A 26,915-nucleotide genomic window follows, 5' to 3' on the forward strand; every position below is an offset into this window, starting at 1 on the left:
TATCTGAATGTTTCATAGTACTAATAAACCAATTCAAAGCTTTACAGAATTTTAATAACTTATTGACAAAGGAGAGGATACCAGTACTAATAGATATAGCTAAGGACATGAAAACTAATAATCTGGTATTTGATTCACTTGAGCATTGCTAAGTGAAAGCCAACACTTTATATGTTATGATTAATGATTTCATTGTAACTTTAGTGTTCTCTATCATAGATAACTTTGGGCCTTTCTTTTAGCTAAATATATAACAAAAGTATAATGGGAAAAAATATGTGATGTTTTCACCCAAAGATAATCAATATTAACATTTTGGTGTTTATTCTTCTAGTGTCCTCTTGGGTTTTGAACATTTTTAAAGTTTTGGTTACATATTACAATATTTCTCAAAGGGGTCTACCAGTGTACAGTCCTACCAATGCATGTGGTATGAGAGTGCCCATTCTCTGACCCACTGGTCAATACTTGGCCAATTGGACAAAAATACATTATGTTCTTACTTCTCTTTGAAATCTTTTGATTACTTTTAGATTGAACTTTTTTCAAGTGTTGATTTGTTTATTTTTAAATTAAATTTATTGGGGTAACATTGGTCAATAAGATTACACAGATTCCAAGTTTACAATTCTATGATACATCATCTGGGTGAAAAAGGTGAAGGGATTAAGCAGACAAAAACCAAAAACTCATAGTCACAGACAACAGTATGTGATCACAGAGGAAAAGGGGGGATGGGGGAGATAGAAGAGGGTCGAAGGGAGATGAATGGTGATGGAAGGAGACTTGACTTGGGGAGGTGAAGACTCAGTGCAATATACAGATAATGTGTTACAGAAGTGTATACCTGCAACCTAATAATTTTATTAACCAACATCACTCCAATAAATTCAATAAAAATTTAAAAAATAAATTTAAAAAGTGATAGCAACATTATCACCCACTCACAGTGTTTTCTGGATATGAAAAAAATTAATTTAGGGGTACTTTATAAACCAAAATACTTTATGTGTGTATATGTATTTCATAAATAGATTAGTGTGCATCTGTAAAATCATTGCTTAAATAATGAGCAAAATAGGAGTGCTTTTAGTTCAGGACAAACTCATGATTGAGCATCTTATTTTATAGAAGAAATAAATTAGTTGCTTAAAAATTTATCTTATAGAATATTTATTTTTGAGCCATTTAAAAATTTACATTATTGCATGTTTGTTTTGTGTTATTCTTTTGTGATATGTTTATTCATGTCAAAACAGAATTCACTATTAAAAAAAAATTCTTAGTATATCTATGTGCCTATTAATTGACAGTGGTATGTGTGTGGAAGGGAATAGAGGGCGTTAGTGCAAAAAAAACCCATGTAGTCACTATGTATAGCCTTTTAAAAGGGACCAGATTGAATATGATTGATTTAAAAAAATAAATGAATATATTTTAAAATTAAATAAGAAATTAAGATGATAAAGTACATGTTTTCCAAATGTTTCTTTAGAAACATGGCATTACAAATGCAGGCAATTAAAGCTCTATGGTCTAGCATATTTTTATTGCTTCATGATATCAAAAGAAGGACATACCACTTATTTTTAGAGTGTTCTAGTCTATGCAGCAGCTTGAACATTGAAGAGACCTATATATTCTGTTGCTGGAATTGCTTGTTTTTCAGGGAAAGAGAAAAAAGGTTGGGAAATGCATAATTTCTTTTCTTTTTACCTAATAGTAACATTAAGAAGATACCTTGTCCCCATTTTTACTACTTCTTAGATTTTATTGCTGGCAGCCAGATGTGCTGAAACTCCTGACGACAGCATCTATTCATTGCGTGTTTTTAATAGGCTTAGAGAAATATGAGTAGAGTACATGAAAGCAGCTCAGCTTCACACTTCAGCTGGGAATGCCCAAAAAGCTCACTGCTGTTTAGAATTCTTGCTACAGTCAGGAGAAAGCCGAAAGCTGCACGGGTACTGAATCTTCTACGACTGAATTAGAAGAATAATGACTGTACAATTAACTATCAACCTCTGCTCATTTAAGCACAGTTTTTACAGAGCTCAGGAGAAATATGGAACTTGATTGGCATGTTTTTATGTGATGGTGTCTGCAAATAGATGACTTTAAAGACAGGTGGTAAGGAAAAATAAGAGAAGGGAGAAAAAAAAAAAGAAAGAAAATGCAATTTGAGACATTGCGCCAGGTCTGCAATTCTGTTTTATCTCATTTTCATGGGGTGTTTTCATCCCCACCAAATATTTTACAAAATGAGCTTTTTGGACAAACACTGAACAACAATGCAAGGTGAGTAAAGCTAAACTATATTTTCTTTCTGTATTGGTATTTTCAGAATAATAATCTCATATGTCTGTACATTTTTTTCTGTATTGAAATGTTGGCATTATAAGGGTGTTGATTTTAATCAGAAATATAAAATTTTGTGTAGTGTTCTTAATTGATTTTAAGAAGAAAACAAGCTACTTCAAAGCACAGAAAGCATCTTAAATTTAACTAGCTTGACCTCTGAAACATACAGTTTCAATGATTTAATTTTCTAGTAAGTAAAAGGACTAACTTAAAATGCCTGACATTTTTTTTTCTTTGTGATCAGGGCAGTGATTATATTACATATATAGGGATGGAGCTGTATAATCATACGTGATTTGCTGGAAAATGTGAATTAGCAGTCATGCATGCTCTCTGTAGAACATGCGGAAGATATTTTCTAGGTCTAAGATATTTCTCTATGCAGGGTAGATCAGTAATCACTTTTAAACAAGCTATATTATGGAACTGCTAATAATGCTCTGTATTGGATTGGCTAGTTTGGAAGGATGTTTTGTTATAAATTCTATTGCTTTTCAGGCTGATCAGTTTTTTTTTGTGGTGAAGATTCTTAAATTATGAACATGTGTTTTAGATGGTTTCTGTAGCTTACAGTAAAAGAGATAGCCTATGAAAAATGCTTTTAAAATGCAGTTTTATCATTCAGTTTCTTCCCTCCTTGGGTTGTTTGCCTTTTAAGAATTTCTGCTGTTATATACCTAGTATAGACAAAAACCCCATTGTAACCAAATATACAGAGAAAGACTGAGAAAGAAATGATAATGCATTGAAACCTTCTGGAAATTGAGGGAAAACTAAGAGTGCATAGAATATCGAATGGTTTTGCTTGTCTCCTCTCTTTAGGATCTTTGCAGAATGTGAGGCAGCTTCTTATTTTAGATATTAAAAATACCTATTAACAGTATGTGCTTTAATTTAGCAAATGTAAAGAAGACTCTATAAATTTGTAGACATTTAAAATGTTAACCAATGATAAATATATCTCCGACCTTTCCATTGAGTGTGGGACAGCATATCTCCTTTTTTATAGAATTTCAGTGCAGTTTTGTTCAATTAACTAATTTGATTTTCTTACATTTTGTTTTTGGACTATTGTAACATATATAATAGTGTGAAATGTTATGATATTCTATGTTGAGCTATCTATATTTTAAGATAGTTTTCTTGTTTAGTAATACATTTAGTGTGTGATTTATGATAAAAATATCCTGTATTGATTTAAATAAAAGAGGCAGTATGGCTTTCTTAAAAATTCCGTGACCTGAAGCTACCAGAGTTTTAGGGTCTGTACTCATCCTCTGCATGTCTTTTCCTTGATTTCTCTCTTTCTCATGTTTTTAAGGCCAAATTTATTTGTTTAAAATATTAATATTAGGGCTGGGTATATATTAACTTTAGGAATTGTGCTGTTAACAGCATGGGATTAATTTTATGGAATGCTACTTGGTATGGAATTAATTTTATGGAAAGTTCCTTGGTATGGAATTAATTTTAAACTAAATCTTACTAGTTTTAAAATATGAGAATATCTATTTTGAGGGAATTGTATGTATCCCTATTACTGTACATTTGCTTTGACCTCAAGTTTCTTTTATTGTTGTCATAATGTAATGCTCTCATTATTAAAAATCTGAAATTTTATATTGCTGTAATTAAACGTTAAATTGTGGAGTTTCTAAGAACTCTATAAGACCAGTCTTATTTCACTTAGTTTTATTTTTTACCTACATTATCGGAAATTACTAATAAATCAATAAAGAATTTATTCTGTTTTAGGGGCAAAAATCCTTGCCTATGTTCTTAACTTTTTGGTCTCATAAAAACATGACATTTTTTCACATGTAGATAGATCTGTTGATCTTCATAATTAGTCAAGTACTTGGTTTACTTATAAAATCAGTTAAAATCAGTTTACAAATACCTATTACTTTAGAAATATGAAGAGTAAAAATAAATTTTTAAAAAAAATTTATAAGAATGTACAATTAATGCCTCCTTCTACATATTTTAATGTTTTGGTTACTTTGTGTTCAGATCAGGCACAATGGTCTTTGAAAATTATTATTCTGCTTAGTTTTTTTAAAAGGATACAAATACCTAAGCATCATATTAGTTAGCATTGAATCAGAAGGTTGTAGACTAAAAAATAAAAAGTCATCTCAAAGAAAAAAAGTGGTAAAAGAATGACTTGAGTGTGTCATCAGGAGATGTTATCTTACAACTTTAAATATTTTTTCTAAAAAATGGGCCTTTCAACTTCCTGAGCTAGGCATTATGCTGTTGAGATTTGAAGCATCAATTACATAACTATCTCCTCTGGAAAGAACAGTTTGGTTGTTACCGCATGAATAGTAGTAATTGTTTGGACTAGTTCAATGGAATATTCAGTATTTGTATTGTGACATTAAATTACATCTTTAAGCTGAAAATAACATCAGGGAAATGGACAATTAGATTAGATTTTCTTCTGAATTGCTTTCTAGGAGAAATGACTAAAATAGTATTGTGCATCAATTGTAGACAATGTATTATTTAAAGGGGACCCCTTCAAGTGGTTTTCTTGAGACTTTTTCTAGGTACCTTATTTGTTCTAAAGCTGCAACTCAACTTTCATAAGTTGTCAGATGTTAGGGCAGCTTACTTCTATGACATATTAGTAATAAAAGATTAAAAATGAAAATCTCCCAATATTATTACTCCAAAAGCATTTCCAGGTTCAACGTGTCACAGGAGCAAAGATTTTAAAGACATCAATAATATTTTTTATATCATAAATCACTAAACTGGAGATTAATACAGATTGTCTAAGCATGTTATTATCTAATAAATAATGGAAATTTATTTGTGAGTGAAAATCATTCGAATATTTTTAGACTAACTAGCTTTTTGCTGGAACTCATGTAGCACAACCTTTATGTTCTAAACTGAAAGTTCTTAACTTACTCTCTTACCATTGTGGTTCTTGAGTAACATTGTAGTGCATGCAAGAAGTGGCAAGTTATCCTCTTTTACAGCTAAAAGAAACAACTGAAGATTCAGAAAGAAAAAAAATCACTGTTTGCATTCTGTGTAATTCACTTGATAGGTTTTGATGAAATGCCACTTTAACTTAAATTTTTGTTATCAAGTTTTCTGACTGTAAACTTATTTCCCCATATTAAATTAATCAGGATACAAAGATAATTGCTTTGTTGCCAGTAGAAAAGTCCTCAAATACTAAATTTATTATGAAATCTAAATCTTATGATCTTGTCTTTGGAAGGAAACATAAATATTAGGATGCTAGAAAAAATATTTTTAATGGAGTCCACTGCATTGAATAACCAATTGCTTTGAACAGTATTCAAAGATGATTACTATTTTTTTTTGATAAAGTTTCTGGAAAAGTGTACTTATTATCTCCTAAGTTTTTCCATTTACTGACTTTTAGGAATTTTTCTTGTACAGTGAAGAAATAATGTATTTTCCCTCAGATGTAATTATTTCTTTGTCACTAAATGTGTGACAGTGAAATTGCTATGTTGGCTGGCCACACAGGGGCATAATAGGACTGGATTTACTCAGAATGGGTATGAAAGCCAGTCTTTCTCTCCCTGCTGTATATATACAGGTGCAGACTTTCACATTAAAGGATGTACAGAATTTATGTTAAATGTAAGAATAAAAGAACGGTAGACTAAAGAGTATTTGGATTTGTTGGTGCTTTTAATTATAAGTAAATTAATCCAAGCAATTTCTGGTTTGTTTGAACTAGTCCTAGTTTATGCCTGCTGTGTTCCACTATTGATAAGTAGTACCACTTTTCTCTCTTAAAAGTGTTTGACAATAATTACAGGGCTGCTCTAATTATAAAGAGAAAATGGAAAGCTTGAAATTACCTTGTGTAAATGGATTCTTTTCCCTTGAAACATTTCCCACAGTTCTAAAACATTAATGTTATTTAAGAAAAAATTTGAATTTGTAAAATAAATGTTTAATTATTTAGCCTGGTCATGTTTCTGGTCAGAAGTATTTAGTCATGTACATACCATTCACTATTGCTTTAGTTTATAATAAGCTATCGGTATGTGTTCAGGATTTCTGGCACAGACACCTGTTATTTATCATGACACATTAACGGCTACATTGACATTGAAAGAATAGCATGCATACTTTTCATAGCTCTGACAGTGCCATGCTGACGGTGTGTATTGTTTGCAGTTGGCAGGAGCACAGCACAATTAATACATCATGATAGGAACATATTTCATTACTGTACTTGGAAGAAAAGAGCCACCCACTAGTCTGATACACATGCACATGTGTGCGCACATGTGCACATATTACTTATGTATATAAACCTTGTTAAATGTATAATAATTATAAATATAAAAGTTATGTATTGTAGAGATAAAAGGTTCTCTGAACAATTATCTCTATATTTCTAATCAAAACAACTTTCAAGTCATAGATTTATATCATTAATATTTTCATTTGAATCTTTAATGTGGGCCTTAGCTATATACCACAATTATTAGCATACACACTTAATCTGATACTGATAAATAGTCTTTAAGTATTTTCTTTATCAAAAATAACTTTTTATAAAGCTGTTGCCTTTGTTGATGACTGATGGGTACATGTTAACTATTCTTTTATTTTTATTTTTATTTATTTATCTTTAGAGAGGGAAGGGAGGGAGATAGAGAGAGAGAGAGAGAGAGAGAGAGAAACATCAATGTGCAGTTGCTGGGGGTCATGGCCTGCAACCCAAGCATGTACCCTGGCTGGGAATCGAACCTGGGATAATTTGTCTCCCAGCCCACGCTCAATCCACTGAGCTATGCCAGCCAGGGCAACTATTCTTTTTATTGTAAATTTTTGGATGATCATAAAGGATCTTCAGAAACTCAGAGAAGATAATTACTAGTTAACTCCCTTATGTTCAATTCTGGCACTGTTCAGTGAATAGAAAATGAATTCATTTCATATGTGCCATGGCTGTCCTCATATCCACTTGTGAATTTCAAAGATTCATATAACCAACAAAAGAATTCACAAGTAGGACTGATTCACAATTTGAGTTTGGCTTCTGAATTTGAGAAGTTTTAATTAAGTACATCAGAAATGTGTGTATCAGAACACTTCCTTTGGGCAAAATGGAAAAAGCCATTGAACTTTAAAATTGTAGTTACCTTAAAATTTAAAGGCTCTCTATTTTGCCAAGTGTTTTTTAAGCTCTGCTTCTTTTTTCTTCAAAAACAGACTCAGTATGTAAAGCAGGTAAAAATGGAACAGCTCTGATTTAGAAATTGGGACGTGAGACCCACATAGGCTCTAAGAAACACAATTTTTAGCTGATTTCTTAAATCAAACTCAGGACTTCTAATTAAACTCCTTTAAATTTTCCATCTCATTGTGTGACCTTTGAAATGTCAGAGATAGAAGTAATGGGAAATGACAAGGGGAACTGCCATGTTTGAAGAAGGATTGATTTGTGCCTGACTTTTCTACAGATATGTGGTAGCTTTACCGTGCGTGGTGTTGAACACAGGACTTGTGTTCACATATTGGGGCGACTCCTTACTGGTTATGTGATATTGGTAAAGTCACTACATTGAGCTTCTTGAGTTAGGGACTATATGTTCATTAGCCTCTGAGTTTCCACACTTAACCACTAGGGCTTCTTTCCGGTGAACACCAGCTTCCCTCAGCCTCTGCAACCAAACATCGTTCTGCTTATTTCCCTCCTATAAATGAGCTGTCTACGTTATAGAATTTCATATAATTGAAACTGTATAGAATATATTTTTTTATAAAAGACTTAACTCAGCATAATTTTAAACAAATCATCCATGTTGTGGCATGTATGGATAGTTTTTTCCCTTATATTTATTCCTGAGTAGTATTCCATGTTATGAGCATACTGCACTCTCCTCACGCTCTTGTTTGTGGAGATTATATCTGTATCTGTATCTATCTCTATCTCTTTATCTGTATCTACGTTTGTATCTATATCATCTACATCTATATATGTATGCATATCTATATCTAATCTCTATATCTATATCTATATCTGCCCAGAGGAGGAAGTGGGTCACAGGGTAGGTACATGTTTGGTTCTATGATACCAGACCATTAAAAAAAAGGGTTGCACATTTTGAATTCCCACAAATATGTTTGAGAGTTTTGGTGGCTCCTCATACTTCCCTAAAATGATGATACATCTTTTAAAGTTTTGTCATATGAGTTTATAATGGTATCTCCTTATAATATTATTTGGTATTTGCCTAATGACTAACAATGTCAAGCACCTTTTTAATATGCTCACTGGCTATTTGTATATCTTCCTTGGTGAGGTGTCCCCCAAAATTTTTAAATTAGGTTACTTTTGTTTTTATTAATGAGTTGTAGATATATGTCAGATATATGCTATGTGAATATTTTCTCCCAGTCTGTAGCTTGCTTGTTTATTTTCTTAATGACTTTAGATGAGCAAAATTTTTAATTTATCAATATTTTTCTCTTATGGTTTTAGTTTTCTTATTTTTAATGGTTTTTGTTTTCTATGTGCTGTCTAATAATCCTTTGCCAATACGTCAGTCATAAAACTATTCTCCTTTATATATTCTAGATATTTATAGTTTTAGCTTTTCATTTTAAGTATATGATCCAACACACATTAATTTTTATGTGTGTGGTGTGAAGATAGAGGTCAAGATTTATATATTTCTAGATGGATTTTCAGTGTTTCACCAGTATTTGCTGAATAGAATTAAAGAATTTCTATGCCCTGTTGGATTGTTTTGTCACCTTTATAAAGAAATAGTGGTATACATGTAGTTCAATTTCTGGGCTATTTTGTCTTAATGTGCTATTTGTCTATCTTTATGCAATACCCCAATATCTTACCTTTATAAGTAATCTTGCCAAGTAGTGTAAGTTCTCCACCTTTATTTTTTAAAGATATTCTAAATGTTGTAGGTCCTTTGCATTTTCATATATATTTTATAATCAATTTATAATTTTGCTTTAAAAGTTTGTTGGGATTAAGACTTAGATTGTTTTGTATTTCTGTAGATTATTCTGGGGAGAATGAATATCTTAACATAGAGTCTCCCAATGGTATATATTTTCATTTATTTTGGTCTTTTAAAATTTATCTAAGAAAGTTTTATAGCTGTAAGTGTAGGAAATTTAAATACCATTTGTTAATTTTTTTCTTAAGTATTTTAAGTTTCTGGTCTTACTATAAACTGAGTTTGTAAATTTCAGTTTCTAGTTGTTTTTTGCTAGTATACAAATATAATTTATTTTTAATATTACCCTTGTATCTTTTGACCTTGCTAGGTGTACTTATTAGTTCTAGCAACTGTTGTATGGATTTGTTATGATATCCTTTATAAAGTTATGTCATTTGCAAATAGTTTTACTTCTTATCCAATATTTATGTTTTTTATTTCTTTTTCTTATTATAATGCTTAAGACCAATTGAACAGTGTTAAACCATAGTTGTGAGTCTATTAATTTATTAATAGTTTTTTTAGATTTTCTACTGTTTTAATGGATTTATTTATCTATGTTTATGAAAGCTATTGTTTTCTTTTATTGAAATATCATTGATAGGTCTTGGCATTGGGTTTTCTGATTCATAAAATGAGCTGGGGATTTTTTAACCTCTGCTGTATTTTGTCAACATTTGGTGTGGGATTGGTGTTATTTCTTCCTTAAATGAGTGATAGAATTTACCAGTGGAACTATACAGACATGAAGTTTCCTTTTTGTGAAAGTTCTTATAAAGAATTAAGTTTGATAAATAAGGCTATTTAAATTTTGTTTAATCTTCGTTACTTGTGGTAAGTAGTGTTTTTCAAGAAATAGTTTTCTTTAAGTTCATTAATTTGTTGTTATAAATTTCTTTATTTTCATTGTCTTTTCAGTGTCTGTTGAATCTATATTGATGATCTTTTATATCTGATATTGGTATAGCTTGTAATTTGTGATCTTTCTTTTGTTTGCTTGATCAGTTTACCTAGGATTTATCATATTTTTTCTTTAGTGTTGTTGATTTTCTCTATTGTTTATCTAGTATTTCACTGATAAATGTTTTTTTAACATATCCTTATGATTTTATTGTCACATAATAAAACAAAAAATGAAGCTTAGAACTGGATCACTTGGCCCTTTCTCTTCTTACCTCCTCCCTGTTCAAAATGCTTGCATCTCTTAATAGCCAGCCTTCTCTTAGATCTGCAGTTGGGCTCAGCACATTCAAGCCTCAGCACAATCTTCTTTGTACTTTTAGCCCTTTTCCGGAAAATTGGCTTAGTCTGCCCACCATAGCCACTCTGCTTCCTGTCATAATGCCACTTCCCCTGTGTATACAGAGAATCCTTCCCCTTCTTGTACTGTGTTACTTTGTGGGGTTGATGCTTGCCACACTTCTTATAGAAAGTCTGGTGGGTTTTAGGAATGTTCACCATGTTTGCGAGAGCGCTAACAGCACGGAAAAAAAGCTGATTAATGTTTTCATACTAATTATTTCCTTTCTTTTTTTTTTTTTTTTTTTTTTTTTAAAGATTTTATTTATTTATTTTTAGAGAGGGAAAGGAGGGAGGGAGAGAGAGAGAGAGAGAGAGAAACATCAATGTGCAGTTGCTGGGGGTTATGGCCTGCAACCCAGTTATGTACCCTGGCTGGGAATCGAACCTGGGACACTTTGGTTCCCAGCCCGCGCTCAATCCACTGAGCTACACCAGCCAGGGCTCTTTATTTCCTTTCTTACCATTGTAATCATTTTGCTTCCTGAAGATCTAAGTTTCCATTTGATACACTTTTCCTCAGCCTGGAGAATTTCCTTTAGCATTTCTTGGAGTGTGGGTATCCACTTATAGTCTTTCTTTTTAGAATAGTTTTTCTGGTTATAGAATTCTGTGTTGACAATGTTTTTTTCTTTTTTTTTTCTTTTAAAATTCTGCTGTTGAAAGAAGCTTCCATAGTTTCATATGAGAAGTAACTTAATGATGACAAGTCAGTGGAACTTTAAATCATTTTTCTTTTATATTTAATGTGTTGTTCTCAGGCTGCTGTCAGAGTTTTCTCTTTATCTTTTTTCTGTTGCTCTTTTGCTCAGATGTGTCTATATGTGGTTTTTATTGTATTTGTGTTTTATATAACATGAAAATTTTTCCATTGTTTTAACATTTTTTCTATCTCCCCTCCTTTTTTCTTAATTATGTATATTTTAGACTTTTTATAAATTACTCCCCAAATTCTTGTATTTTTTCAATTTTTTTGTTATTTAGATTAACTTTCAACTTCCTTGATTCTTTCATAATCTACTGTCAGACAGAAATTCATGTAGTGAATATCTTATTTCAGATGTTTTAACTTTTGTTCTAAAAATTTTATTCAGTTATTTTTATATTCCCTATTCTATTTCTCTGTTGGGATTTTTCACTTATAATGAGCATACTGCTTTTATTTCCTCTTAGCATATTTATTAAAATCTTTTCAGGCTAATTTTAATATTCAGGTTATTTCTCAGTCTCCATTGATTTTTTTTCTCTTGAATATTTTTTTTATCTGGTGATGATAACTTTGAAGATTTACTCTCTTAGCAATTTTCAAATATATAAATCAGTATTGTTAACAATAGTCACCATGCTGGACATTATATCCTAGAACTTACTTGTCTGTAACTGGAAGTTTGTAGCTTTTGAACACCTTCCCTCATCTCATCCTCCACCCACATATGTCACCCATTTCTTCTTATACCTGTCTGTGAGTTTGTGTTTATTCTTTTTGTTAGATTCCACGTATAAGCGAGATCATGCAGTAGTAGTCTTTCTCTGTCTGATTTATTTAACTTAACATAATACTTTTAAGGTACATTCATGTTGCAAATGACAATTTTTAATATTTTTTATGGTTGAATAATACATATTTGAATATATATGCCTGCATACATATATAATCATCTATCATAAATCATATTTCCGTTATCCATTATCCATCCATAGACACTTAGCTTATTTCTACATCTTGGCTATTATAAATAATGCTGCAGTGAAATGGGGGTGTAGATATATTTTTGAGCTATTACTTTTGTTTCCTTTGGATAAATACTTAGGAGTAAAATTGCTTGCTTGTTCATCTCTTAGTCCTATTTTTAATTTTTGAGTCCCATCCTATTTTTAATTTTCTTAGCAGCCTAACCAATTTACAACCCCACCAACAGTGCACAAGGGTTTCCTTTTATCCATATCTTCACCAACACTTGTTATCTTTTTCTTTTTGTTGACATAGCTATTCTGACAGGTATGAGGTGATATCTCATGGTAGTTTTATTGACATGTCCCTAATGATTAGTGATGTCGAATGTCTTTTTTTTTGTTTTACCTGTTTGCCATTTGTTGTTTTCATTGAAAAAATGTCTATTTAGATTTTCTGCCCATTCTTTTAGTTGGCTTGTTAGTATTTTTGTTATTGAGTTTTATGTATTTTGGGTAATAACCCATTATCAGATACATGATTTTGCAGATATTTTCTCACCATGGGTTGCTTTTTTATTTTTGTTGATGGTCTCCTTTGATGTACAAAACATTTTTAGTTTGATGTTGTCCCATTTGTTTCTATTTGCTTTTGTAGCTTTTACTTTGGTGTCATATCTAAAAAATCATTGCCAAGGCTGATGTCAGGGAACATGCTGCCTGTGTTTTCTTTTGTAGTTTAATGGTTTCAAGTCGTAGGTTAAAGTCTTTCATTTATTTTGAGTTGATTTTTGTGTATGGTGTAATATAGTGGGCTAGCTTCATTCTTTTGTGTGTAATTGTTGTTTCCCCAATGCTGTGTTTTGAAGAGACTGTCCTCTCCCCATTGCATATTCCTGGCTCCTTTGTTATAAATTAATTGACTACTATGCATGGTTTTTTCCTGAGCCCTGTATTCTGTTTGGTTGATCTATTTGTCTGTTTTTATGTCAATACCATACTGCTCTGATTACTCTAGCTTTATAATATAGTCTGAAATCCTGAAGTGTAATGTTTCCTGCATTGTTCTTCTTTCTCAAAATTGCTTTGGCTTTTGTGGTCACAAAAGACCACAAAAAGCCAAAAATTTTTGACCACAGAAAGGTCAAATTTTAGGATTCTTTGTTCTATTTTTGTGAAAAATGTCATTAGAATTTTTACAGGGATTGCATTGAATCAATAGATGGTTTTGGGTAGCAGAGGCATTTTAGTAATATTATTTCTTCTAATCCATGAGCATGGAATATTTTTCCACTTAATTGTGTCTTCAGATTTTTTCCTCAATACACTGTACAGGTATTTTACTTGGTCAAATTTTCCTAAGTATTTTATTCTTTTTGGTGCAATTGTAAATGGGATTGTTTCCTTAATTTCCCTTTCTGATAGTTTGTTATTAATATATAGAAATGCAACTGATTTTTATGTATTGATTTTTTATCTTGCAGCTTTACTGAATTTGTTTATTAGTTAATACAGTTCTTGGTGGAGTCTTTATAATTTTGTATGGGTAAGATTGTGTCATATTTAAATAGAGACGGCTTTAATTTTTCCTTTTTTATTTGGATGCCTTTTATTTATCTTTCTTGCCTACTTAACCTGGCCAGGTCTTTCAGCACTATGTTGAATGAAAGTAGCAGAATGGGCATCCTTTTTTGGTTCCTGATCACAGAGGGAAAGCTTTCAGTTTTTCAGCAATGAGAGTGATGTTAGCTGTGAGCTTGTTACATATGGCTTTTATTATATGTTGATGTCTGTCCTCCCTGTACCCGCTTTACTAAGAGTTTTTAAATCATGAATAAGTGTTATATTTTTATCAAATGCTTTTTCTGCATGTACTGAGATGATCTTATCATTTTTATCCTTTATTTTATTAACATGGTGTATCATTTGGATTGCTTTGTGGGTGTTGAGCCATCTTTCATTCCTGGAATAAATCCCACTTTGCCATAATGTATTATCCTTTTAATGTTTGTTGAAGCCAGTTTACTGATAATTTGTTTAGGATTTTTTAATGTAAGTTCATCAAAGATATTGGCCTATAATTGTTTTGTGTGTGTTATAAAACTTTATATCCCTACTGATTTTATTTGTTTTTTATTGTTTAGTGAGAAAAGAGGGTTAAAATTTCCAGCTATGATTGAATATTTGTTTGTTTTTTTAGATTAGTCTTTCAGCTTTTGCTTCATTATTTTGTTGTTCAGTTTTGGATACTTATAATTCTTATTATTTTTACATGAATATACTCTTTTATTGCTTTGAAATCTCCCTCTGACTTTGGTAATATTTTTTCTTGGATTATATTTTGTCAGATATTATTGTAGCTGCACTGGCATTTTTATGATGACTATTCACATGGAATATTTTTCTCATTCTTCTAACCTTTGGTTTTCTTATATGTAAAGTGTGTATGTGTTGTGTGTGTGTACATTTTACACAGCATATGAATGGGTTCTGATTTTTCCCTTGTCTTGCTGTTTTTTCATTGGATTGCTCCATCTATTACATTTCATGTATGTATGGGTGTAGCTGGACTTAATCTATCAGCCTGCTGTTTTCTTTCCTTCTGTTTTTTCCATTGCTTCTTTTTCTCTCTTTTATTCATGTCTTTTTATCTGATTTATTAATAAGCTTTTAGCACTTCATTTTTTAAATTCTCTAATAGATTTTAACTAACTTTTTAAAACGTTTTATCTTGGGGTTATATATTTTTAATAATTTTAACATAAATTAATAGTATAATCATTATAATATATGAACCTTATAATAGTATAATTTCATTTTTACCCCTCTTTGTGCTGTTGTTACTTTATATTTTACTATTCACAAATTTTGCTCTAAATTATCAACTTTTTTGGTTTTTAAAAAGAGCCTTTTATGATTATCTACATATTTACTGTTTTTTATTATCTTTGTTTCTCTCTTCAGATATGGGCCCATTTTTTAGTCATGATTTCTTTTCTATCTGAAGAACCTGTGTTGGTATTTCACATTGTACCTGTCTACTAGTAATGAATTCTTTTAACCTTTGTAGGTTAAAAAATATTTATTTTCATCTCAGTTTTTTTGAAGGGTATTTAACTATGGATTAGGTATAAATTTAGGTGAACTTTTTTTCCTTTTCAGTACTTAAATATGTTTCACATTTGCCTTCTGGCCTCCATTGTCTATTGAGAGAAGTCATTTATAATTCTTATTGTTTTTTCTGCTATAGGTATTGTGTTATTTTTATCTGGTTGCTTTTAATGTATTTCTTTATCATCTGTTTTTAGCAGTTTGATTTGAAGTATTTACATGTATTTATGTTTATTCTCATTGTGGTTTAATGAGGTGCTTAGATTTATGAGTGGGTATCAGTCATCAGTATTACAAATGTTGGTCATTATCTCTTTAAATATTTTCTCTGCCTCATCTGTTTCTTTTCCTCAATTACTCCAATCACATATATGTTTGGCTATCTGATATTGCCCTACTAATCTTACATATTCTGTTTTTTCTTAAATTTTTTTCTCTCTATGCTCGACAGTTGGTCTAACAATCTATTTTGAATTCACTTTTCACTGTTTTTATTCTATTCTACTCTTAACCATGTGTCCTATATTCTATACTTATCTTATTCCATGTTTCAGTTCTAAAATTTGCATGTTTTTTTCCTCCAACCTTCCAGTATTCTGATGAAATTCTTGGTATTTCCCTACTGTATCCCATTGATCCACTAAATTCTTTGACATATTCATTGTAGTCATTTTGATGTTCTTGTCTGCTAATTGTTAACATCCTGGCTACCTGTATGTCTGTTTCTGTTGACTTTTTGTTCTCTTGATTATGGGTTCACTTTTTGCCTCCATGCATATCTCTTAATACTTAATTGTATGCTGAACATTGTAGAGATTTTAATGGTTTCCATCTAAAGATTGCTTTTTAAAAAATCATATCTTTTAAGGCCCTGGCTGATGTGACTCAGTGGATTGAGAGCCGGCCTGTGATTCCCAGTTGGGATGCAGGCCTGAGTTGTGGGCCAGGTTCCCCAGTGTGGGGCTTGCAACAGGCGGTCACACACTGATGTTTGTCTCTCTCTTTCTTCCTCCCTGACCCTGTCTAAAAATAAATAAATCCTTTTTAAAAAATGTCTTTTCGTTATATTAAGGAGGACCATCTTGATCTTATCAAAGCTTGGTTTTAGACCTCATTTGGATAATATTCTTTACTCTATTCCTTTGTCATAGGGTATAGTCTGTACTCCGAGGGTATAGTTTCCTACTTTTAATACATGGCCTTTCTAGCATCTCAACTGAATGCCTGAGATTTTCACATGCCTGGTTGATCAGAGAGTTTCATGATATTATGTGAGTTCTAAAGTTTCTACTTATTTTGCAGGTCTCAGCAGGTGCATTCTACCAGGTTCCAGAAAACTTGCATATGTACAGCTTAGGATGTGGACAGGAACCTGATTAAATTTGTATGTCTATTTCTGGAATTTAGTTCTTAGCTCCCTTTTCTCTAGCCTAGCGTCACGTGCTGCATTGGCAAGCCTGAGTTCTCATCTCTGTTTTTTATGCCATTTCTTATGCTCAGTAAGTGCTATGTTCTCTGCTTGGGCTTCATTTCCTCATGCTATGGTTGTGAAATTGTTTGCAATCAGAAAGCTAGTTTGAAGTTTACTGTATGTGCATTTCCTGTGTCAAGATTCTCAACATTATGACATGTCCAGGGCCTTAAAGTGATTGTTTCATCTATTCTGCCTAGTTTCATGAAACCTTATACTAGCTACTCAGGAAAATGTTAATTATTTTATAATAATATAATAAGCACCCAAGTACCTACCATCCCAAAGAAGAGCTGGAACCTTGGCAATAATTTTCATCTGACCATTTGTTTTCCTCATCCCCTACTCCCAACTCTTACAGTTTGTGGCAGTTATTATATTGAAGCCTATGTTCATCATTTCCTTACTACATATGTGTATACATACATATATATTTAAAAAGAGTTTGTTGTTTTTTCCTCATAAAAGGTATTCTGTTTTTCATTTAATTTTAGTTAATTTATTTTGACTGCTGTATGATATTCCATAGTGGCACTATATCACAGATTTTAATGCACTCTCCCAGTTATGGGCCTTTGGAGTGTTTCCAATTTTTTGCTATGGTGAAAATGCTACTGTGAACATGTCTCTTATTGTACATGTGTAAGAGTTTCTCTTGTATATATTCCATTCATATGTTCATTTTTAAGAGACAATGCCAAAGTGTTTTCCAATAAGGTTTTTATTGACAGTTCCGTGAATTCATAAGTGGGAATGAAATGATTCAAGAGCAAAACATTAATTTTAAAAGTTGGATAATTTTAACCATAGCTGCCTCTGGAAGGTGCACTTGTTAATTTGACAGCAGTCATAGAATAAATGTGTGTTAAATGAATACACTTAGGAGTTTGTTTTTTTCTTCCTTCCTTTCTCTCTCCTCTTCTCTCCCCTCTCCCCACGCCTTTCCACCTCTCCTGTCTTTCTTGGAAGGTACAAAACTTCTTTACATTAGTGGAGGAAGACCTCTGATATAGGTAGGAATAACAGGTGTAAAATAGGCCTTAAGGAATTCAGGGTCTAGTATTTTCATGGATAAAAATCTCTAGATTGCCGAGGAAAAACTGCATTGTCTGTAGTGATATTAAATTAGGGTATCTGTCACTTGGGAATTTATTTATTTTCATTTAGTTAATTACCATAGTTGTGCCCTCCCTTATATACACCTCTATGAGGAAATGAGTTTCATTTTGATTTTCATCTCTAGAAAGAATACATGGAAAATCTCTAAAATTTGTTTCCACATCTGAAGTTGTTGCCTTTTTTCTTATTAGCTCTGAAGAATAAATGTCCTTACTTTTTTCTCTCTCATACATGATGTTACTTTATGAATTATGTCTTTCCTTTGGATGTTTATTGTTAAACATCCAAAAACTAGATGTTTAAAAAACTGAGAAAACTAGATTTGACAATTTTCTCTCTCGGTACAAATCTCCATTATCAGCAACAAGATGCTAGCACATGAATTGGAGTAAGATTTTCAATCCTCACAGCTTGTGGCTGTTCTGTCCAATTGCCTGTAGCTGCAGAAATGCAGGTGAAGCCTGTTAACCCAATCGGGTAGACATCTTCCTCCATCAGATCTTATAGACGGTTCAGATGTTTCGGAACTCTCTCAGCATCTACTTAAAATTCTCTAACTGCTTTCACCAAATTTGTTTGAGTCTTTTTTGTGGTTACACTTGATTGTACATCTGTAGACATTTGTGGATTGGCATTGAGAAATAGCTTTGTGTCTTATCGGATACTGACATTACTTCTAGTGCAGCTGTAATTGAAGTGAAAAACAAACAAAAACAAAGCCCCAAAGTGTTGGAGATTAGGATATTTAAAGGAATAGAGCTTAGCTTCATTTTATGTGGGTTCATAACATCTTCACATAAAGCAGAATCTTAGTTTTCTATTGACTTTCATTATATTTTAAGCTCTTTGATTTGATAATAGAATAATAATGTTTTTTTTTTTCACTTCCTTTACCCATGTCAAGTAAAAAAACAACATAGATGTGGCTTTTGTTTTTGTTTTACAAGTAAAATATAAAAGCACACAAAAAAGAAAATATACCAAAATGGTAACAATAAATGCTTTGGGTTTTATAATTTTAAATATAACTTAAAAACAAATCATGTGACAGTGAACTTTATGAGAATTGAGTGAGCTCAATATGTAAAGCATTTGGAACATGGCCTGAAAAATAATAAACATTAGTTAAATAATAGTGATTATTGATTATACCGTTTTTATTCAGGATTTCACTCCAAAAGATTCCCTAAAGTTCAATTACTACGTCAAAAGCTATCTTTTCTATGAATCCTATTATTGTCAAGTTGCTCTCCTAAAATATTAAATTAATTCCATTTTCACAATGAACAAATAAAGTTGCTTTTTTTATAATTAGCACTGGTTGCTTTCATATTGTTCTATTTTTAATTTCATTGGTTTATAAAAGTTTTCAAAAAAGTTTTAAAAATATTTACTCATTTGTATTAGTTTGCTAGGGCTCCCATAACCAAGTACTACTCACTGAATGGTTTCACCACAGACATTTTTCTCATAGTTCTGTAGGTTAGAAGTAAGATCAAGGTGTAGACAGGTTTGGCCACTATCTTGCTGAGGCCTCACATGGTTTTTCCTATGTGTTTGTGCATCCCTGGTGTGTCTTTGTGTGTCCAAATTTCCCCTTATAAGGACACCAGTGAGATTGAATTAGAGCCCTGTTCCTAATTCAGACATTTCTGAATGGCAGGCACTGTTTTGCAAGCACGTTGATAGTGGAGGAAGCCTGGCCAGAAGGCAACATAATGATTAGTTAAGTGAAAGAGGAGAAGGTAGATAATGCGGATCTGAAAATACATATGACAAAGTTAAACAAAAATGCAAGAGATAGCACACAGGGTCAGAGAGAGCACTTTGTAGCCTTTGCCAAGGATGTTTGGTAATTGTTGTCCTGTCTTTAAGCCAACCCTTGGTCCCAAATATGGTTCCATTATAGCAAGGGTAACAGAGGGATTTGATGCAATCCAATGACATGAATGTTATCTGCACTCCCCCCCCCCCGAAGTTTAATATTTTTGATGTTTTCTCTCAGTTTATTATCTACTGCTTTTCTCCTTTCCCTGTCTTTTCTAATTTGTTGTTTAAAATGTTACCTGACTTTTTCCTTCTACATTCTTTTTTATGCTTTTTTCTTTTTCTTTTTCACCTTTGTTGAGGATTGCACAACTATAGCACAAAACCTAGCTATATCTTCTAAATTTCAGTCTGTTACCTTGACCGTAGTGTAAGTATTAAATTTTGCTAAATCCTTTCCTAGTACACTGAGTGTGCATGATTTTCTTCCTGTGACAAGTTAAAAAGCACCTATTTCAACAGACAGCTATCAAGTACTTTTAATTTATTCTTTCAACTAATATTTGCTAAGTAACTACAGTTTGCCAAGTGCTGTAAAGGCAATGAGGGGGAAGCTGGTGGAAAAGAAGGTCAGAGTCTCTATTCTTGGAGAACTTTTACTGTGACATGTCAACTCACCACGAGGAAAATTTGTGTTCAAAGGAACCATTCTTAAACTAGGCCTTTGGTCTCACCTTGATTCTGCCCTAGTTGAAAAGTTTCTTGAGGTGACTGACTCATTTTTGAAGTTTGTGTAGACTCTGGGGCCTGAAGACTACAAGTCAGAATCTTGATATTTATATTAACCTTGATGTCTACTGTCTCCTTGCTGCCTTGCACTTGAAAAGTCCAGTTCATTAGCATTTGTGCTAAGAGTTAGAAAAAGAAAAAGAGGAGCATCTTGGTGCAGGTTGCTTAGACACAGAGCCTGACAGCCATTCAAGTGAATATGCCTTATTGAGCTAGTGCTCTTCAGCAAAAACTGTAAGGGAAGGAGCGAAGCATGGCAGGGAAGAGCTATTCAAGGATGTAGCCTCAGATTACATCTAGTCATGGGGGTGGGAGACTTTGTTAAAAATATATTTTATTGATTATGCTATTACAGTTGTCCCATTTCCCCCCGCTTTATGCCCCTCTGCCCTGCACCACCCTTCCCACATGTATTCCTTCCCCTTAGTTCATGTCCATGGGTTGTACATATAAATTCTTTGGCTTCTCCATTCCCCATACTATTTCTTAACCTCCCCCTGTCCATTTGGTACCTACCATTTATGCTTCTTATTCCCTGTACCTTTCCCTCCATTCTCTCCCCTCCTCCTCCCCACCGATAACCTTCCATGTGATCTCCATTTCTGTGATTCTGTTCCTGTTCTAGTTGTTTGCTTAGTTTGTTTTTGTTTTTGATTTTTAGATTCAGTTGTTGATAGTTGTGAGTTTGATGTCATTTTACTGTTCAGAGTTTTGATCCTTTTCTTTATGTTAGATAAGTCCCTTTAACATTTCATGTAATAAGGGCTTGGTGATGATAAACTTTAACTTGACCTTATCTGCAGAGCACTTTATCTGCCCTTCCATTCTGAATAATAGCTTTGCTGGATAGAGTAATACTGGGTATAGGTCCTTGCTTTTCATGACTCTGAATACTTCTTTCCAGCCCCTTCTTGCTTGTAAGGTTTCTTTTGAGAAATCATCTGCTAGTCTTATGGGAGCTCATTTGTAGTCTTATGGGAACTGTCTCCTTTGCTCTTGCCAATTTTAAAATTCTCTCCTTATCTTTAATCTTGGGTTATGATGTATCTTGGTGTGTTCCGCCTTGAGTCCATTTTCTTTAGGACTTTTTGAGCTTCCTGGACTTGTATGTCCATTTCCTCCACAAGGTTGGCAAAATTTTATTTTTTCAGAAAACTTTTCAATTTCTTGCTGTTTCTCTTCTCTTTCTGGCAACCCTCTGATTCAGATGTTGGAACATTTAAAGTTGTCCCAGAGGTTCCTAAGCCTCTTGTCATTTTTCTGAATTCTTGTTTCTTCATTCTGTTCAGTTTGAATGTTTCTTTCTTCCTTTTGTTCCAAACCATTGATCTGAGTCCCAATTTCCTTCCCTTTACTGTTGGTTCCCTGTACATTTCTCTTCATTTCAGTTTGCATAGCCTTCACTTTCTCCTCCATTTTGGGACCATACTGGACCATTTCTGTGAGCATCCTGATTACCAGTGTTTTGAATTGTGCATCTGATAGGTTGGCTATCTCTTCATTGCTTAGTTGTATTTTTTTCTGGAGCTTTGATCTGTTCTTTCATTTGGGCCATATTTTTATGTCTCGGAGTGCCTGTTACATACTGAGGGGTGGAGCATTATGTATTTGCCAGGGCAGGGCAACCCACATTGCTGCATTGCGATGCTGTATGTGGGGGAGGGGTCCTAGAGGGAACAATGCTACTTGCTCAGCTCTCAGCTGTCTTTGAGTCACTTCTCCCATGATCCACAAGCAAATTGGGCCCTTCTGATGCTGATTCTTGGATGGTTGGTTTTGTGTACATTCTAGGACTCTGTGGGTCTCTCCAACAAACTCTCCTGTGAGGCTGGGAGTTCCTCCTGCCACTACCCCCAACATGTTTTCACTGCCAGAGGTTTTGAGACTTTATTTCCCTGCACTAGAACCCCCTGGTTGTGCGGTCTGTGTCGCTCCCCAGTTGTTCTTCTGGGTTATCCGCACACAAATATGGGATCCCCTGTCCACCAGCCACCGCCTCATGGGGGTGGGAGACTCTTGAGCAGGAATATTGCCTTAGAGTTTTTCCTCTCTTCTGTATACTTCCATCTCAGTCACTCATTGGTTAACACCTGTCCTGGGATGGGGCAACTTCCTGGGTAAGAAGGCTATCATCATTTGAGGACATTTCTTTGGTGAACAGGGTTAGCTCTGAGCAATACCAGTCAGGGCTCACAGAGCTGGAAGATGGGTGTGCTTGCCTGGCAATGGTGATACGGGCCTGGCCTACAGAGCACAGCCACCACTAGCTTCTCAGCTATGCTCATGTGCCCCCTCATCCCTCACCAGTGTGTTTGTACCAACTTGGTAAATGGAATAGCCCCTGAATTCTCTGAGGAACACAGCCAGGGTGTTTTCTGGTCTTATACAGTGGAACTGTTCTAGCATATACTCTTCACTAAGTCTTTTGATCCCTCCCTTCACAATCTTCCAGGATAATGCTAGCATCTCTATTTCATTTTATGTAGACCACCACTTTTTCAGCTTTCAGGAGCTATCTAGTTGCATTTTCATATTATCTGTCGTGTCCCTTCATGGGTTAAAATCCTGTTAGTTGCAGAGGACATTGCTGAAGGTGGATAGTCCATGCCGTTATAGTAGCCAGCACTCGTAGCAACTGGGGGAATGATTGATAAGCCTGGTAAAGGGGATCTGGGAAGGACGCTAACAGTGTCTACCATAAGGAGATGAAATTATGTATATCTTCTTGGAATGAAGAGACTCAAGGACTGCCTATAGATTTCAGTATTTTACTGTATGATAAGTATTAGCTATTTTGCTGGAGAAGAAGGAATCTATATTTTTCATAGTGAGACAAAATGTTGAAGAGAAAAATGATCTAAATATAAGTGTTTACATATAACTTTGCTAAAGAAGATGAAGGTAGAAAAAGACAAATATTGAATGGATTTTGTACTGTAAAGATATCAGTTTTTTTTTTAATCCTCACCAGAGGATGTTTATTGATGAGAGAAAGAGGGAGAGTGGGAGAGATGTGAGAGAGAAACATCAGTCAGTTGTCTCCCACACGCATGGTAATGCAACCTGGGTATGTGCCCTGACTGGGAATCAAACCCACAGCCTTTTGGTGTCTGGAATGACAGTCCAACCAACTGAGCTACCTGGCAGGGCAATATCAATTGTTTAATATTGGGGAATTTGCCAATATCTTATCTAATAAGGGATTAACATTTCTTTCTTTTTACTCACTTTTCTAAGAATTTTTCTTTATAGTTGAAGATAATGTTACTGATGGAGTACTCACTGTTTAAATGTAGTTACTTAATCACATATGCCTATATACTACACAAATGGAAACATTTCTAAAACTTTCATCTATAATGTCTCTTTGTAGAACAAACAAATAAAATGCTGTCACACTTTAAGAAAACATTTTTATAAAATGGGTATTTTATAAGTTTCAAAATGTAACAGCTGCCCTGGCCAGGTAGTTCAGTTGGTTAGAGCATTGTCTCCATCCTCCAAGGTTGTGGGTTCAATCCCCGGTCAGGGTACATACAAGAATTAACCAAATGATTGCATAAATTAATGGTATAATAAATGGATGTTTCTCTCTCTCTTTCTCTCATCCTTCCTCCCTCTCTCTCTTTAAAATCAATAGATTAGAAAATTTAATTTGTAGTAATATATGCTTGGTGTTGGTAATCAGTTGTTAAACAGCTTTCTCATTTCATCATACCTGAGGTCCCTACGTCATTGACAACTCAGTAGATTTCCTCTGGTGCATGTGCCATTTGGAGTCCTGTTACAGAGGCTGCTAAGTGCATATCTTGGAGAAAGGATCATCTTCCAGTATCATTCCCTGGTACCTGTTTAGTTCTCCAATGAATGTCAAAGACCAAATGCTCTGGTTTTTGATTGAGGCTGAAGAAACTGATAGCATCCTAATTTTGATCTTTTTCTCTTTTGTGGACACCTATTCTTTCTTCATCACTGTGACTTTCTAATTGTATTTTATACTTGTTTCCTGTTAACTGCTAAGGGAGCAGAACTAAGGAAGTAGGCTTGGAGTTTAGTAGGTAAGTCATATATTTTTAATGTGAATGACTGAAATGTACTGGATCTTCCCTGTTGCACATGACTTCTTATCTGAAAGTATTTTTAGAATCCTATATATTTTTTTCTTGTCCGGTAACCACTGCCATGTAAGGCAACTAATTCTTGAGCATAAAGTGTATTAATTATATAATTTTCTATATTAAATCTATGTTGTCTTTGAGTGGTGCATGCTTTCAGTATAAGACTTTTAGATAGATGTTAAAAATATCCTAGTTATTTATTCACTTTGTCAGAGTTTTAGAAAATTAATTTCAAAAGTCTCATTATAGTTTATAAATTGTTTCCTGTCACATCTGATGTGAATTTTTATATTCAGGCATTAAGGGTGCTTAGAGAACAACTTTTTAAATATTCATTTAAAGTTTTCTTTTTTATGAAGTAATGTGTTAATTCAAAAGGGAAATAAAAAGTGCATAGTCACAGTCAAATACTTATATGTCACTTTTGTTATTGATATTTTTTAGAGCCAGGGAAATTGATTTTAATATGGTTGCAAATTTTCTATTGGTATGTGTAATATATTTTTAGTAAGAATTATAAGCTATTTTGTTATGTTTTGCTAGTTCTCTGTAAGTTGCCCTATAATTTTGACAATTCAAAAAATTTGTAATACCTGTAAAATATGAAAAAATTGGTAATGTTATGAGGATGTTCCTTGAAATAAGATTAGAACAGATAATCGAAGAAAAATAATGTAAATAAAAAGTTGTATTCTGCATAGAGCATTGAGCTTTAAAACTGTGACTAAATGTTGAGTATATTTTCTTTTTTTGCATATTCAGAAAATAGTTTGATTGTAATATTCTTCCAGTTGCTAACTGCAGACCATTTACTTACATATTTGTGTACATGCTTGTGTGTATATGGTGCTTGTGCACACACAAATACAACCCAAAAGGATGGTGTGGGTTTGGTCTTAAATAAATGAAGCCAAAGAAGTTATTTGCAGGGATATCAATTTTGGGACTTAATATTGTTGTGATTTCATTTTCTGTGTTTATTATTAAAATTAAAAAAAGTTTCAATTACAGTTGACATACAATAGTCTATTAGTTTCAGGTGTACAACATAGTAATTGGTTATTTATATAACTTACAAAGTGATCCCTCAAAAAGTCTAGTACCATCTGACACCATACATAGTTATTATAGTATTACTGACTATATTTTTATGTAATACTTTACATCCCCATGACTGTTTTTTTAACTGGCAATTGGTACATCTTAATCGCTTCCCCTTTTTCGCCTGTTCCCCCAACCTTCCTCCCAGCTAGCAACCACCAATTTGTTCTCTGTATCTATCTGTCAGCTTCTGTTTTGATTGCTCAGTTTAGATTCCACATACAAGTGAAATCATATGATATATTATTGATTATACTTTAAGGATAAATAAAACATGAAAATGTAAATGTACTGTTAGGGAAATCATTAATTCTTTCATGATTTGGTACCATAAGGAGCCAAGAAAAGATCAGACATCTGGATTGTAGCTCCCTATACCTGCTGTGTGGATGCTGCAAGGCAGATGGGTATTTAGAGTAATCTTTCACTGCATTTTCTAGGATAAGAGAGATGCTAATGACCTTTTATCCCCAAAAACATTTCCTTAGAGAGTGAAGAGGCTACTTTGATAGGAAGACCATGGTTGCAACTTCCAGCAAGCCTGAATCCTGTTTTTTTCCTTATGGCATATAGCTGGTTTGCATGAGAGGACTCAGTGTTATTAGAATTAAGAGCCATAGCAAGTGACGTACAGAATATATAGTGTGGGTGGAATAGCAAAAGACTCATGTAGGGAATTGGGAACTAACTTGAACAGTTTAAGTATCAATGAATTAAATACATACAAAAATGGTTTTCTCTATTTGAATTTTCAAAGTAAGATCATAGGTAATATTACATTAGTGATATTTAAATTTTAGTTACAAAGCATTTTTACATGCAGGTTTTAACTCAGTATTATGGCATATAGTAATTCAAAACTGTATTTTATCTTGTGTCACTGTATTGTGACTTTTACATTGTCAATACAGTTACAAAGTCACTGTATTGTGACTTTTACATTGGAAGGGCATCCCAAGACATTTTTATTCAGAAGAAATTGTCATGTCTGCTTTGCAATAATAATTTTTGTTGTAACTAATAAATTTTTTAGGAACAAGTTCACATGACATTTTGAAAAGAAGAGATAAAAGAGGGCACAAGAAATGAAGAAAGTTGAAAATTTTACAGTTTATCAGGATATGTCTA

General features: G+C 33.2%; 2 protein-coding genes across 36 annotated transcripts in view; one reads left to right on the forward strand and one right to left on the reverse strand.

Moving 5' to 3' along the window:
• The window catches only part of RIMS2 (regulating synaptic membrane exocytosis 2), a 463,509-nt gene that overhangs the window by 163,834 nt on the left and 272,760 nt on the right, over positions 1-26,915 (forward strand). For 7 of the 35 annotated variants that reach the window (XM_036031338.1, XM_036031339.1, XM_028533584.2 and 4 more), the window contains exon 1: positions 1,718-2,298. The exons of 18 other annotated variants lie outside the window; for them this stretch is intronic. In XM_036031338.1, coding sequence (XP_035887231.1) covers positions 2,174-2,298 — 125 coding nt within the window. In that variant the 5' untranslated portion in view covers positions 1,718-2,173. Of the gene's footprint in view, positions 1-1,716; positions 2,299-26,915 lie in introns of those variants that run through there. 10 more of the 35 variants (XM_028533565.2, XM_028533567.2, XM_028533574.2 and 7 more) reach the window with 3 other exon arrangements.
• Positions 10,433-10,837, reverse strand: LOC114514417 (60S ribosomal protein L36a-like). Its single transcript, XM_028533592.2, has one exon. It carries the CDS (start codon positions 10,800-10,802, stop codon positions 10,482-10,484), a length of 321 nt encoding a protein of 106 aa, XP_028389393.1. The 5' UTR covers positions 10,803-10,837; the 3' UTR covers positions 10,433-10,481.

Source organism: Phyllostomus discolor, chromosome 7 (assembly GCF_004126475.2).
Source record: "Phyllostomus discolor isolate MPI-MPIP mPhyDis1 chromosome 7, mPhyDis1.pri.v3, whole genome shotgun sequence".
NCBI classification, from domain to species: Eukaryota; Metazoa; Chordata; class Mammalia; order Chiroptera; family Phyllostomidae; genus Phyllostomus; species Phyllostomus discolor.

What these genes read in the sequence shown, in the direction of transcription:
- LOC114514417 (XM_028533592.2), bottom strand. Translation starts at nt 10,802, where the DNA reads ATGGTGAACATTCCTAAAACCCACCAGACTTTCTATAAGAAGTGTGGC.